Below are 15,241 nucleotides of genomic sequence, written 5' to 3' on the forward strand. Positions count from 1 at the left end.
ATGTGTGTATGTATGTACTATGTATGTATGTGTGTATGTATATACTATGTATGTGTGTATGTATGTACTATGTATGTATGTGTGTATGTATATGTATGTATATGTATGTACATAAAATGAACCATACGTATCATACGTGCATTCGCATTCGAGAATGATTTAATCATACGTGTATGGTAAATCATCTCAACGTTGGATTGGATAGATAAGAATGGTATTGATTGAATCACATGTCATCAAGTTTTCAATACTTTAGAAATTATTAAAGTACTAAACATTAGAAAGAGAGAGAAAGAGGGACAGAGAGCAAGAGAGTGCCAGGTGTTATGAGCTATCAGCTAAAGCTTCAACTTCTATGGCAATATTACCAGGACCATTCACCTTCCTTCTCTTCGTCCCCCCTTAGTTTGTTCCTATTGTTCTGATCACCGCCATCATCGTGATGACTCTGGTTCTGTTTTTGTTTCTGAGGATCACCATGGTCCATGATTATGATTCATCTTATTCTGAGGATTACCATGACTATGATTCATCTGGTTCTGGCATTTGATTCTCGTTGACATGGTGGATCAAGCTTATGTTCTTCTTGCTCATATCATGTTGTTTTGAGATTAATGTTGGCTCTGAGCATGTCCCTGGTTCTAAGGATCTCCTCCCTCATCCTCTCCACGATCATGAGCTACACCTACTTCCCAGAGCTCCACATCGCTCCCCATGAATTATACTGAGGAGGTTGAGATGTAGCAGAAGCCATGGAGCATTGCATCCATGGCCTGGCGGCAAAATCGTTGTAAAGAAGATTGCCATAGCCATACCCGTAGACTAGGTGGGAAGGAGGATCAAGAAACACAATAGAATGGTTGAAGAAATCGTGGCCACCAAGATATGGTGGATGAGTGGCAGAAGAAGATTCACGAGGAGGAGAGAGAGAGAGAGAGAGAGAAGTTAAAAAAAAGAGTAAAAAAAGTTTTTAAAAAAAGGAACACGTATTTTTCCCTTTTCAAACGTGTTCGTTTTCAAACGTTTGAATGCTTCCACGAACATGAATATTACGTTCTATGTGTATGTATATGAATGTATGTGTATGTGTGTGTGTGTGTGTGTGTACGTGGTGTCTAACTACTACCAAATATTAAAGAGGGCAAGTGAGGGAATCGCGGAGAGGGACAATGCAGGTTGCTAGATGAGGACGCGTGCGATCTGCACTGTCCAATGTGGCTGTGGAAAAGGCGCGAAAAAGCGCGCCAATTAAAGAGGGAGCCCGTCTCATTAAAGAAGGGCCTCACTTTGTAAAAGGGAGCCCTTGTGGAAAAGGCGCGAAAAAGCACACCAATTAAAGAGGGAGCCCGTCTCATTAAAGAAGGGCTCCACTTTGTGAAAGGGAGCCCTTCTCATTAGTTTGAGGGAAGTATAAAAAGCCTTTTTTCTGTCATTTTTTTCCTGTTTGCAAACAAGAAGCATGAGGTTTAGGGTTTAGGGTTTTTGAGCGCGCCGCACCACCTGCTGTCTGCGAGCACCTGTTGTAGACATCTTCAGTGAGGCACGACACCTGTTGTCCGCGAGCACCTACAGTCCAAAGGTAGGTATCATATTCCTTCTATTAGGTTAAGGTTTTTATTAGGTATCATATTCATTCTATTAGGTATTTATTCCTTCTATTAGGTTTAGGTTTTATTCCATGTCATAAAAAACATCAACCTAACATGGACGATTGCTTGAACCTAATATGGTTTTATTCCTTCTATTGTGTCTTCAAGCAATCAACCATGGTTTTGAGTAAACATGGAATAAAAATAATACTTGTCTATGTGTATTCAAGCAATCATCATCCATATTAGGTTTTTACCCTACAATAGAAGAAATAGGTCTTTATTCTTCAAAGAAACAATTCCCCAAAAATAATACTTTTTCTCAAGGGAATGTATGTTACAAAAAAATATAAACATTTTATAACCCAAAATTTGAATTAGTTAATGTTTAAATTAACAATGCTTGAATTTGCACATCTACATAAATGCCAACATTTGAATGCTTGAATTTGCCCATGTGATTCATGCATTATTGGGCTTTTTTATACCCACATTTAAAGGTCAAATCTCAAATCTTGTATACATTATTTGCGTTTTTTCTCCCCAAATAATAGTAATGTAATGAATGCCTTACTAAAAAAAGTTGTGTGTTATGTAAGTCTACGTAAATATGTTTTAAGTTCGAAGTAAAACGTTGTGTCCATTATAGTATTCTAAATGATAAATGATAAATTATTGCTGAATGAAATTAGGATTCTCCATGAAGACCAACTATTTGTCATGGACTCATGAACTATGACTATGATTTAAAACGTATCATTATTATGGCTATCTCCCTTAATTTAGAATGTGCCCTCTATGTATATATATTACAAAAACTAAAATAAAAACTTCAAGTAGCATTCATGAATTTTAAATTATTGACATTGATATGTTAGAATTTGTTAAGATTGATCTATTTTTTGAAATCATTGACAATTTTTGTCCATTCCAAAATCCTTAACACTAATGTATTGTGTAGAAACAATAAGATAGACTCAAGTATTCTTGAATTTAAAGACAAACATATGGTGAAGTTTTGGACTCTACCAATTACTAAGGAAACATTAAAGGCATTTATGTAAAAGTGAAAATCAAGTACAACATAAGAATATGCACATTTATTACAAGCCATGAACACATGAAACCCATATTATGTGTAACGAAAAATGTATATTGGTTCTAGGTAAACAAGTGTCAATATATAAGATCAACATATTCAATCTTATAAATGGGGTTTAATCATGTTTCCGTTGTGCCTATGATGCATATAAGGCTCAAATACCCAATGGAGTGTACATCCACAAAAAAATGTGTGGCAGTACATTTGTGAGAACATAGACAACTTGTGTATACGTCTCATGATTGCTTCAAATATGATGTCCAAATATGATCGTAGATCCATTGGTGGTTTTTGAAGATGGCATGTGTTTTGTACAGATGGCTAGTTGGTCCAAGACCTTCATAGACTTTGATATGGATTGGGGTGAAACAATACCCTATGAAGGGATGTATGGCATGAATCATTTCTCAACTTTATATTGTGTATAAATAGTGATGTTTGTGTGCTAACTTGAATGATGATTTAGGGTTTTTGTAAGAAAGGGTGCTAGGTGCCCCAAATCCAACAATATGGATGTTGAAAACATCCTTACTGAAGACTCGAACATGGATACGAACCCCATACATGACGTGGGGCTAGATGTTGAAGATATCAGTGTAAATGGTGAGTTGATGTACATTCTTATAATCATTATTAAAGTAAGTATATATTGGGTTTTTCTAATGCAAATGTCACACCATTGTTGTAGTGGACCCCATGTCCCTCTTCAAGGCGAGAAGAGACTCGACAGGTATCAAATCTCGCACATGTATTGTTGGAGATTCGTGTAGAAAAGAGGTACGATGGTTTCGCAAAAAAGTTGACATGGAGGCTCACTTACAGAAGGCACATGGCATCTGTGTAGTACTGCCTCGGGGGCTAAAGATAGAAGAAGAAGAACAATCGACCCCCATGAGGAGTACAACCACGTCATTCTTCAGCCACTACGAAAGACAACGATCAATAAAGTGTTTTTTGGATCCGGAGCTAAAGTACAACAAATCACGCCAATCACACATGAGGAAGTTGAGGACAAGAGCGATTAAGATCTTCAAAGCCACTCCGAACGCACTTCGAACATCCAAGGAGGCCGATTTCATTGCCCAATTCGTCAGCCAACAGATGGCCAGGTATGACGAATTGGCCATATTATTTTTTGCGATCCACTAAATAATCATCCGACTGCCGGCATGAAGACATTGGGTGATTTGGTTGTATGACATATCTCTAGCGCCACACACGACCATTGCATCATCAACAACGAGCGGTTCTAGGTATTGCATATCCCAACCCAACCTAATGGGACAGATTGTGGGTATTACGTGATGCAAACCATTCGAATGTTGGTCGAGGAGTTCATTCAAGGATTTGAGTCCGATCAATTTGTAAGTATTTATGAGAATTGAATTTGGGCTTAGGTTGATGACATCATGTGGTGTAGGGTAAGGAGCAATGGTTTGGATTCGAAGATGTGCAGCTTCTTCGGAAAATCATGGCAAAATGGACACGAAGGACTCTGGGCATAGGGTTATTTTAATCACTAGCATGTTGTACTTTGTAACATCAAACATATGATCTCGATTTACTATCTCATGTGGATTGCCAACTTTTTTGTAATATCTAGTAAATAGTTGAATCTCATTTTGGTTGTATATGACTCAATTTGATGTACATTCTAGTTGTGAGTCTTATTGTGTGAATCTCATTCTGGTTGTATATGTCTTTGTTGATGTACATTCTGGTTGTGAGTCTTATTATTTGAATCTCATTTTGGTTGTATATGACTCAATGTGGACTCTATCTGAAAATCATTTTGTAATATCAAATCAATATTTGAATCTCATTTTGGTTGTATATTTGGTTGTATGTTTTGGGTGTCAAAAGAATAAAACTAATAGCTTATTGACAAGTAGTCACGGCAATGGTTTTTGAGAAAGGCGAAGAAAGAGTAAGTATATAGAAAGAGTGTTGTAATCAAAGAATGTTGTTGTAGAAAGAGTAAGTATATAGAAAGAGTGCTTCGGTCCTTGTTGCAAACAATACAAAAGACATAACAAGACTCAATGCCAATCTTATTCAAAGACATAACAAGACTCAATGTCTATCTTCTTCAAAGACATAACAAGACTTGATGTGAATCTTATTCAAAAGGGAGCCCGGTTGATTAATGTGGAGCTCGACTCATTCATGTTCATTAAAAAAGGGAGCCTGACTCTGGTAAAAAGGGAGCCCGACTAATTAATGTGGAGCCCGACTCATTCATGTTCATTAAAAAAGGGAGCCTGACTGATTAATGTGGAACCCGACTCATTAAAAAAGGGAGCCCGACACAGTAATAGGGAAGTGCCCAACTACATGTAATGATGGCGTCTCAACAATCATATTAACGACTACAGTAAATTAATTCACCAAATTCAGTAGCATGCACTAAGAGTCTTCCCATCATTCCCAATTAACCCATTCCCTTCCTTAACAGTCTATTAATCACTCGCACTCATATCATTCACTCTCATTCTCGATCGTTAATCTACTCCATTCATGTGAATTATTTGAATTCATTTGATTTCATTCACTTCATTCACCTCAATCACTGGCATTCTTGATCATATTGTAGGCCATTTGATTTCATTCACTCTCATTCTCGATCATTAATCTACTCCATTCATGTGAATTATTTGAATTCATTCACTTGAATTCATTTGATTTCATTCACTTCATTCACCTCAATCACTAGCATTCTTGATCATATTGTATTTGCTATGGAGAGCACAATGCATCATGGTGTCTTCGCCATGTCAGAAGATGAATTGGAGGATACATCATGATCATCCAATGCATCCGAGGACGAATTGGAGGATACTTTTGAGTCATCAGATTCTGATCGTGAGGATGAGGCGGTCGATCCCTTCATGTATTGTTCCCCCAGGTATTTTGCATTTTCAAGAGGTATGTATAATTTGATGATTAAAGATTTATTGGGACAAGTTAAGGTAACATTGGAAGCATTACGTGATGTCGCGAGGGGAGCACCTCTTTCACTTCATGCATGGAGGCGCATGAAGATTCGTCTCATACTCGGGAATGAGAGTGCAATTTACCTTAAAGCATCACCTAATCTTGAAGTCTTATACGTCGAGAAATGGAGGGAAGTAGTATTAGCGTCACATGGTGACACATCCCATCACATGTTTTCAAAGACTCTTAAAGAGTTAAAGCTAGTTTATGCGACTAATGGACGTGATTATGGCATCCCACCGGAGTACGTGAAAGCACTCATTACAAGTTGTGGTTGCCAAACAGTATCGAAGGTCGACTCGATAGAAGGTTTGGGATCAAGCATGGCCAAATATAACAAGACCCTACCCATAGAAGTGATCAAGGTAGAAACCCACCAATTAGATGATGCGCTCACGGATTTGCAAACCAAGTACCACACACATTTAAGGAAAGGAGTCAAGAAGGGTACGCGTGTGACTAGGTATACTTGGCATCGTGCTGGGACATCTCGACTTGCGTCTAATTCCACTCGACAACGCAAGTGCACATTCCATGTGGACGTTAGAATCAATGACGATGTTGACATTGAGACACTTACCATTTCAATATATGGACCTCATAGTGGTCATGTACCATGTAGTAGGTCGGATGTGTACCATTTGCCAGTACACCCCAATGTCATAAGTTGTTGCAAAGATGACTTATTTGATGTTGGGTATGCAAGGCATGTGGCATGAATGAGCATGCGTAAGGAAGCATATCATAAGTCCAAGGCTAGTCCATTAGAGCTTGTTATCTATCGGTTCTTTATGATACCAAAGGAGGTCCATAACATGGCAAATAGGTTAAAAATCGGGAGTGCCATGACTAAGGTTGATTCGGCTTTGATGATGCAAGATGCCTATGCACTCCGAGATCTTGGGAAAGTGGCTCATGTTCAACCCTACCTGCCTGGTGAACCAGGATCTCCCCCCATACAACCATTTATCTTGATACTTCAAGATCAATGGATGTTGGAAATGTGTAAGCGGTTGACCCTAAACAACTCTTGGGCAATTGACTCGACATTTAAACCAAACCAATTCGGGCTACCATTATATGCAACAATTGCCCCCAAAGCCATGGGAATTGGGATCCCATTATGGTACATGCTTTGTAGTTCTGATCAGGGGTCAAACCATGAGCAAGTGGCATTAGAAACTTGTTTGAGAGTCATATTCGCAAGGATGCCCATGGTGAGGCCAAATGCAATATTGATCGATAAATGTTGGACATCATATAATGCCATAACTAATGTGGTTGCAACAAACCGCCAATCTTGGATTGTTGTAAATGGGCAACGGTCCCAAACACATTGTCGACTTTTGTTGTGTCAGTTTCACGCCAAAAAGTCATGGGTGGACAACTTGTTGCCAAAAGTAAGTGCAAATGAGAGAAGTCATCTTTATCAACGAATGTGCCAACTGATGCAATGCATTACTGAATCATCATTCAATGCAATGTGTGAGGAGTTAAAGGTAGAATATGCGGACAAGCCCAGTGTTTGGCAATATATAGAAGGAGGATGGTGTGGTTTGACATGTGTGTGGAGGAAACTTTGGCCCAAGTTTGGTAGAATGTTCAACTATGGACACGTTGACACTACCAATATTGTGGAAAGACATTGGCAGTTTATCAAGTATACTGCCTTGAGAGGAAGAATAAACCGATCAATTACCGATCTTCTGCATGTCTTAATCGGGGACAGTGAAACTGGCACTTGCATAGGAGGAACGGTAATAGAGTGGTACAAGCAACGACAAGAAATATGTGAGAGTGGTCCCGAATTAAAGAAGCGGAGAGAATATTGGAAAGGTATGTCAACAATACTTCCACAATTGAAATTGTCGACGAGGCCCGATATTGGTTTAGAATCTTGAGCATGACGACTCCCACTCTATGGTATAATGTCTCACTCCAATGCTCATATTGTGATTGCCAAGACATTGTGAGTAAATGTAAGCATTTACTCGGTATCCGAATGATTATTGAGAGGCATATGTCACATTTATGTGGCTCATTGCCTTTTATAGATCACACGACCCAAATGCGAATGGACCATAATACAAAAATAGAAGTGGAGGAGGTAAAGCAAGTAGAGGAGACAAACCCCACAATATCCGAGATTGAATCATTCAAGTCCAAAATACAAACGATCGTGAAAGCACTTCAATGTCTCGAGCAAGGGTTAGGAACCTTCGACCGTGCAACTATTGTCGAAGGTATACAAACATTGGAAGATGTGGCTGACAAGGTGTATCGCGTTGGTGCACCAAAATCAACCAATGAAGAAGATGATAGATCAATAAGTCACAACCAACAAATCGGTGCCAAAAGAAGTGCAACAATAGACATCTTGCAATAACTTATTGGCAGCTCCCCAAACACTTCCAAATCCCACTCCGGAAAACTACAAAGAGGTGCTAGTCGGGCTAGGAGGAGATTGCCATTGGTTGACCATGAGAAGGTTCGGTGTTTGCGTTGCGATGGCTTGACCTTGACTTCAAGGGACTCAAATGTTACATGCTATAAAAATTGTGGTTGCATCTTGCAATCATCCCGACATGAGCCATAATCTTAATATGTAACGTGTATATTCATATTTCATTTTAGGGTTGTCAACATTTGACATTTTTAATATTTTATGTAAGACTTGTTATTTGAATCTTAAGGTTTTTTTGGGAAATTTTATGATCAGTTTCATGGCAAATATTTGTTGTACACTTACAATTTTGTGGAGTTTTTGATGTTTGTTGCTACAGAGTCGGGCTCCCTCTTGCAGAGGCTATCGGACAACGGGGCTCCTTCTAACAGAGTCGGGCTCCTTGTGACAGACGTTGTCAGCTTTTTATCCATCTTGGACGGTGGAGATCGAACGCGCCATCAGCGGTGCGACCTGCACCGTCCCTCTCCGCGATTCCCTCACTTGCCCTCTTTAATATTTGGTAGCAGTTAGTCACGAGCGTGTGTGTATGTATGTATGTGTGTGTGTGTATGTATGTATGTATGTATGTATGTATGTATGTATGTATGTATGTATGTATGTATGTATGTATGTATGTATGTGTGTGTGTGTGTATGTATGTATGTATGTGTGTGTGTGTATGTATGTATGTATGTGTGTGTGTGTATGCATGCATGTATGTATGTATGAATGTGTATGTATGTACGTATGTATGTGTGTGTGTATGTGTATGTATGTGTGTATGTATGAATGTGTATGTATGTATGTATGTGTGTATGTATGTATTGTACACTCTTGTATGGTCATCAAATTACATGTTCACTTCACTTGTGAGCGTGAGTCGTGACCCCACCATCTTCTTTTTTGGGGGAGGTGCGAAATCTTCACCCCTGAGTTTATGAGACACTCGTAAGTGGCACCGTGCTTGTATAACCTGATCAATGTTTGACCTCTTTAATATCATGGTATACATGGGGATTGGCCACCTTCCACATAGCGACCAAGGTTTAGTAGACAGTTTAGAGTAACATCACACTCCAAGTCCGATGATCAGATGCTCAACGATCATCAAAAGGGTTGATCAAACATGTTGATATATATGTATTTGCATAGATATAGATTGAGACATATAGAATCTACCAAAGCTTCACGTCCTACTTGCCCTTTTTACAAAAAACAAATCCCACTCAGAGATCATAAAATGTGTATATATATATATATATTCCTGAAAAATATCCTTTCATTAGTTATGAACAATTATTACAATAAAAACTGGCCTACAATAAAATGTTTATATATAAAGAGATAAAACAACAATAACACGTTGTTGGGGGCTAGTCAATGCTTAGATGATCGTAAATTAGAGAGAACCTATACAAATATCTCAACTAGTCTCTCATGGATGTAAAATAAATGTGGGTGTGTGTGTCTTCATTGATTGCTTGATGCATGTAACTTATTTTGGGCATATCCAACATGTTTATAAAATGTCCAATAGGATTTGTCACACCATAGATTTTAGTTGGGATACTGACTAGCACAAGTTCACATATAGCCCAATTGATCCTCTCTTTTACAAGTACAATACAATACAATCCTCCTCACCTATAACATCGAGGAGTGGAATCGATCCTCTCCTTTATGAGTACAATACAATACAATCCTCCTCACTTATAACATCAATCCTTCTCGTTTGCCCTCGTCCTTCTATTTTTTTCGTCGATTCCTCTTGCACTCCCAAATAATACTAGGCACAGTTGGGTGGCTTCCAAGCTCGAATCGTATACAAGATCGAGCGTGAGATATTGACAACCTTGGACGTGCTTCCCCGTCTTAATGTGTGCCATTTCAATTCTCGATCCAATGAGTCGACAAAAATGGGCATCAAGTGGATAGGGAAAGAGGGAGAGAGAGATCAGGTGGTCATGGGTTCAACCCCTACATTCCACAGTGGCATCTAGTGAATTATGAGATGTATAAGAAGTATATAATAGAGAGGTGAGGAAGTTGGGTTTCAAACTCACAACAGAGTGCTTGTAGTGCTAACAACTTACCAGTAGGGTAAGGTAATTACGATAAGAGAATGGCCGGGCCTCCCTTGTGTAATTTGCCTGATTTGGCATTATTTCCTAATGGAGAAAGCCATAAGTGGAGCATAGAAAGAAAGAAGTCCACCTATTATACATATAGGTGAAGCAGTTAACGGATGGGCGAAGAAGAAGCCTGTATGAATCCATTCCTCTGTCTCTGTCTCTGTCTCTGTCTCCCTGCCGAGAGCGAAGCAGAGGAGAGGAAGGAGTGGCGTCTCGTAGCTGCGTCTGCAGGATGAGCGAAGCTTTGTGTGGCCCAGGAGGATGCCCGCCGAGCCTCGGGCACACGACAACAACAAGAACGATGATGATGTCCATGAATTGGAGATGGTGTTGCTGCAGTGTCGGAACCCTGGCACCACCATATCATCCTACATCTCCATGCTCAGGGCTTGCAGCAAGAGAAAGGACCCCTCCCACGCACGCCAGATACAATCACATCTCCTTCGAAATCCCACGATCTATGGTCTGCTTACCACTGCTGCCACGACCACGACCACTAGTGCTGGAGCTGGAACTGGAGCTTTCCTGGCTGATTACCTTGTCATGACCCTAGCCAAGTGCGGTGCTGTGGACGATGCTCACCAGCTTGCCTCCATTACCACCGCCTCTCTTACTGTCTTCTCGTGGTCCGCTTTAATTTCTGCCTATGCAGATCTTGGGCGTGGTCAAGAAGCCCTCCAGACTTACGAGTGTATGCAAAGGGAAGGCACCACGCCAGATAAATTTACGTTTGTTAGCCTTTTCAAAGCTTGTGCCAGCATACGCAGCCTTTGTCAGGGCAAGCATTTGCATGCATATGTCTGCAGCGATGAAAACCTTTCATCAAACACTTACATTGGTAACACTATTGTGAGCATGTATGGAAAGTGTGGGGCCCTTAAAGATGCCGAATGTGCATTTCATGCATTGCCTTGTCGTGACACGGTATCATGGAATGGTATGCTTTCAGCATACATTGAACACGGACAAAATGAAAAGGCTTTATGTCTCTACAGGCAAATGCAAGGAGAAGCAACTAGCCCGGATGGAGCAACTTTTGTGACTGTATTTCAGGCATGTGGTCAACTTGCGGAGCTTCAGCAGGAGGAAGAAGATGCATCCTCTGACACTATTAGTCGGAGTAATTTGAGGAACGTTCAAGAAATTGGGCATGCATTGCATTCAGATGCACATAGACGTAAACTGACTTCTAATGTCTTAGTTGGAACGGCCATTTTGTGCATGTATGGCAAGTATGGGGCACTCCCTGAAGCAGAAATTATGTTTAGTAAATTAGTGCATCTTGACACAGTTGCATGGAATGCGATGCTTTCAGCATATATTGAAATGGAACAAGGAGAGAAAGCATTATCCCTCTATGGATACATGCAAAAGCAAGGTACATCTCCCGATCATTTGACTTTCATAATTGCACTTCAGGCATGTGGCATCATTGGAGAAAAGCAACAGGCATTCCAGAAAGGGGAGACGTACTTCCTAGACATAGGGCGGGCATTGCACTTGGATATCAAGAGGAAAGGCTATGCATCTCATGTCCCAATTGCAAACACTCTTGTGAGTATGTATGGAAAATGTGGCAGCATAGAAGAAGCAGAGGATGTGTTCAATACACTGGGTGATCGAGACATTATCTCATGGAATGCAATGCTTTCGGCATGTAATGAGCAGGGGCAAGGAGATAAGACATTGTGGTTATATAGAGAGATGCAGCAAGAACAGTTGGTACTGAATGAGATTACATTAATGTGCGTTCTACAAGCCTGCGGTGAGAGAGGGAGCCTAGCAATTTGTGAGAAGGTTCACTTTGACATTGTGGCAAATGATATGGGTAGGATCTCACCCCTCATATCTACTCTTATTAATGCCTATGGAAGTTGTGCCAGAACAATAGATGCAGATTCTGTCTTTGATGAATGCTTTGATTTGACCTTTGTTACATGGAATGCTTGCATTGCTAGTCATGTTGGAGATAGAAATTCTTTTGCAAGTCTATACATGTTCGAAAGGTCAAAACTGACAGGAATTATGCCTGACAGCATAACATTCACTTCTGTTCTCTCAGCTTGCAGTCACAACAGCTTGGTTGTCGAAGGTATCAAATATTTCACATCTATGAGCATAGATGATAGAAAGAGGACACATTTTAACATTATGATAGATCTTCTGGGACGTGCCGGGGACTTCAAGAAAATACAAAGCATATTAAAAAGGATGCCAATGCAACCAGATCTCACAGTTTGGTTGTGTATTTTAGGTGCTTGCAGCACTCATGGCAATTTAGAACTTGCGGAAGTTGCATTTGAAAATGCTGTGTGCATGCATCCAGAGCAGTCTACAGCCTATGTTCTCATGTCAAACATATACGTCGATGCCCAGCTTCCAGACTCTGTCATTGATGCCATTAAAAAAAAATCAGTTTTACCAACAGTCACCGTGTAGAGCTGTGTATCATATTTCTTGAGTGTGTTAGAAAGAAAAGAAATTTAACCGTTTACCTTTTCAGAGTTGTGTACTTTCTTGAGCACAAGGGGAGGAAATGGCATCATTCATGTGGGCAATGTTGAAAGTATGGAGTGAAAATAAGGTGTTAAACTTCTTAAGGTATTTCTTTGTCAACATCTGCAGCCAATTCAAAATGCTAGGAAATCATTTGTGGAAGCATCTCAAGAAGAGTACTTGTGCCAGATTATATGTGATGTGAGTTGGGGGTTATGGCTCTCATTGGACAACCTTGCAAGAAGGGTCATCTCATGAGACACTATCTAGAAAAGTGTAAACTCAAGAAGGGTCTTGTGCTGGAAAGAATTGTGAAACTTAAGAATGAAAAGCCTAGGTGTCCATTCTTATATTATGGCGATCTCTAAACAAAGTTCAAAAGCTTCACATATGGGACTACCAAGATAACAAATTGATTGTTGGATCATGGTGACCTTTAGTTTAGAGCTCCTTACGACAAGGTTTATTATTCTCTTCAACTTCCTTCGACAAGGGAAGTGAAGTACAATGTTCTTAAGCTTCATTCTATCACACAACATTTTACTCCTCACAATATATTAGCGTAACTCTTGTTTATTAATTGGGAATAGTGGATGTGGCAATTGCCAGGATCCATAGACCCATTACCAAACATCTTCTCTAGACCAGTTGACACTAGCCATTTGTTCTATGAACATCTATTTTTCAAAGCAATGCCATTAGGTGGGAAGATTTGCATATTGCTTGCCATACTTATAGCTTTACGTTAGTATTTTGATATGTGCTAGATTAGTACTTGATTCTCAAGTAGGGTCACATAAGTCGTACTACTACATGAACATAAATCTCATCTCTCAATATCCTTCATGCCAAATGGATGCCTTTCTCGTCTAAAGCTTACATAATTCAAGGATGCATCTTGGACTAACATGCATCCTTTGTCCACTATAAAGACAAAATTGAGAAGCAGAAGAATATACTCAATGATTTTGCAAGTATGGCAATTTCATTGCAAGGTTACATTTTCTTAGTGGCGATCAAGGAACATGCATCAACATAGAATCTAACCTCCATGTATTTCAATGGCATATTCCTATAATTGCAATGATGGCAGTATGGATTGTGCATTTGTAGATTTCCAATAGGAATAGTCACATAATATATGACGTGGATTAGAAGGCATAACAAAAGCCCCATGTAGAGTATAATCGGATTAATTTATAGGATGGCTTGAACTAGCCCAATCACATGTAATCAAGTTTTATACCTTGTCAAATTTTATTGTTGTTAAGCCATCGTTCAAGCAAAGGATTTGAGATGATCCATAAACCCCAACGATGTCGCATACCACATACGTCCCAAGTCTAGGTCCAAATAGGCAAGGTAATTTACCACAAATAAATAATTGAAGAAGGATTAGTATCCTATGATTTGAGGCTAACTAGCATGGTCAACAATGTATAGGCACCTATGTGGCAATCAAGAGGCCTTTGGCTTAAGATATAAATATAGGACTAGCTACCTCATTTTATCATCTCCTTGGTGAGACTCTTAACACTTTTTGTGGTTTTGTGGAGCTCTTGTTTCGAGACACCTATCATCTACATCTAATCCAAACCAAGGTGCATCTCTAGGACATACGCAGTGTTACGGGATGCTATTGGAGTTTAGGGATCACCTAAAATCCTAGGATAATTATCCTTCCTCGATTATTTATTTATGATAAATTGGCCTTCCTATTTGGACCTAATTAAGGTATGTCCATAAAAGAAGCATTCGCAAAATACAAGGGCATGTTTTTGTGGATTGTTTTGGGCACCTAAGCATGAGTTTCAACAAAAGGGTTCATTGAACTTGTACAAATGTCTGTTATGAACTAAGGATTGATGTCATATGAAAACTATAGAGTTAAAACACATCTTCTAGCTCGACTTTAAAGTTTGTTACCTCAACATTGACTTCGATCGTTGTAAAAAGTGGGTGAGCTTAATTAATGAGCTCATCAATGACCATGAGCATCTAATCCATTCCTTCTACCAACTGACAGGTGGACGATGAAATATGTTGAAATAGATCCATGAGGGTAGCGAGACAATTTTGATCAAGAACAATGTTGCATTACTTGTCAAACCCTTCGACGAGCTACCACTATTGTAACCACCCATGGTTCATCAATACCAATCCCAATTTCTTTGTCGCTCCAAAGTGTCTTTAGGGGTTTTGTCATTTCTTCATGATCTTGAACCCATAAGGGAAGTCAAGAATGTAGATCAAACCACTTTATATAGGATGAACATGTTCTTGGTGGAGAACTTGTCCAAATCCTCGTGAATCAAATCATCAATTGGTTGCATTGAGTGCTCCTTGATTGCATTGGCTCATGAATGTTTGATTGTGCATGCTTTAATCGCATCCAACGCCGAGTTGTTGGCAAGTAATGCATAGGTCATACTTTATTTTCGCATGAGCTTGCTATCCATAGGCCTCATCCTCCCTTGCAATC

The 15,241-nt window shown here is 39.6% G+C and overlaps 1 protein-coding gene across 1 annotated transcript; it reads left to right on the top strand.

Annotated features, from left to right (window-relative positions):
* The first annotated feature begins 10,415 nt into the window (after nucleotides 1-10,415).
* On the top strand, nucleotides 10,416-13,390 carry LOC147863532 (putative pentatricopeptide repeat-containing protein At3g01580). The gene has a single exon (XM_087320139.1). The coding sequence runs from the start codon at nucleotides 10,525-10,527 to the stop codon at nucleotides 12,700-12,702; it is 2,178 nt and encodes a 725-aa protein (XP_087176265.1). The 5' UTR covers nucleotides 10,416-10,524; the 3' UTR covers nucleotides 12,703-13,390.
* Nucleotides 13,391-15,241: the final 1,851 nt, after the last annotated feature.

The sequence above is a fragment of the Azolla caroliniana genome, unplaced genomic scaffold (genome assembly GCF_043228905.1).
Source record: "Azolla caroliniana isolate FFs.n. ecotype wild unplaced genomic scaffold, voAzoCaro1.0.p SCAF_5, whole genome shotgun sequence".
NCBI lineage: Eukaryota > Viridiplantae > Streptophyta > Polypodiopsida > Salviniales > Salviniaceae > Azolla > Azolla caroliniana.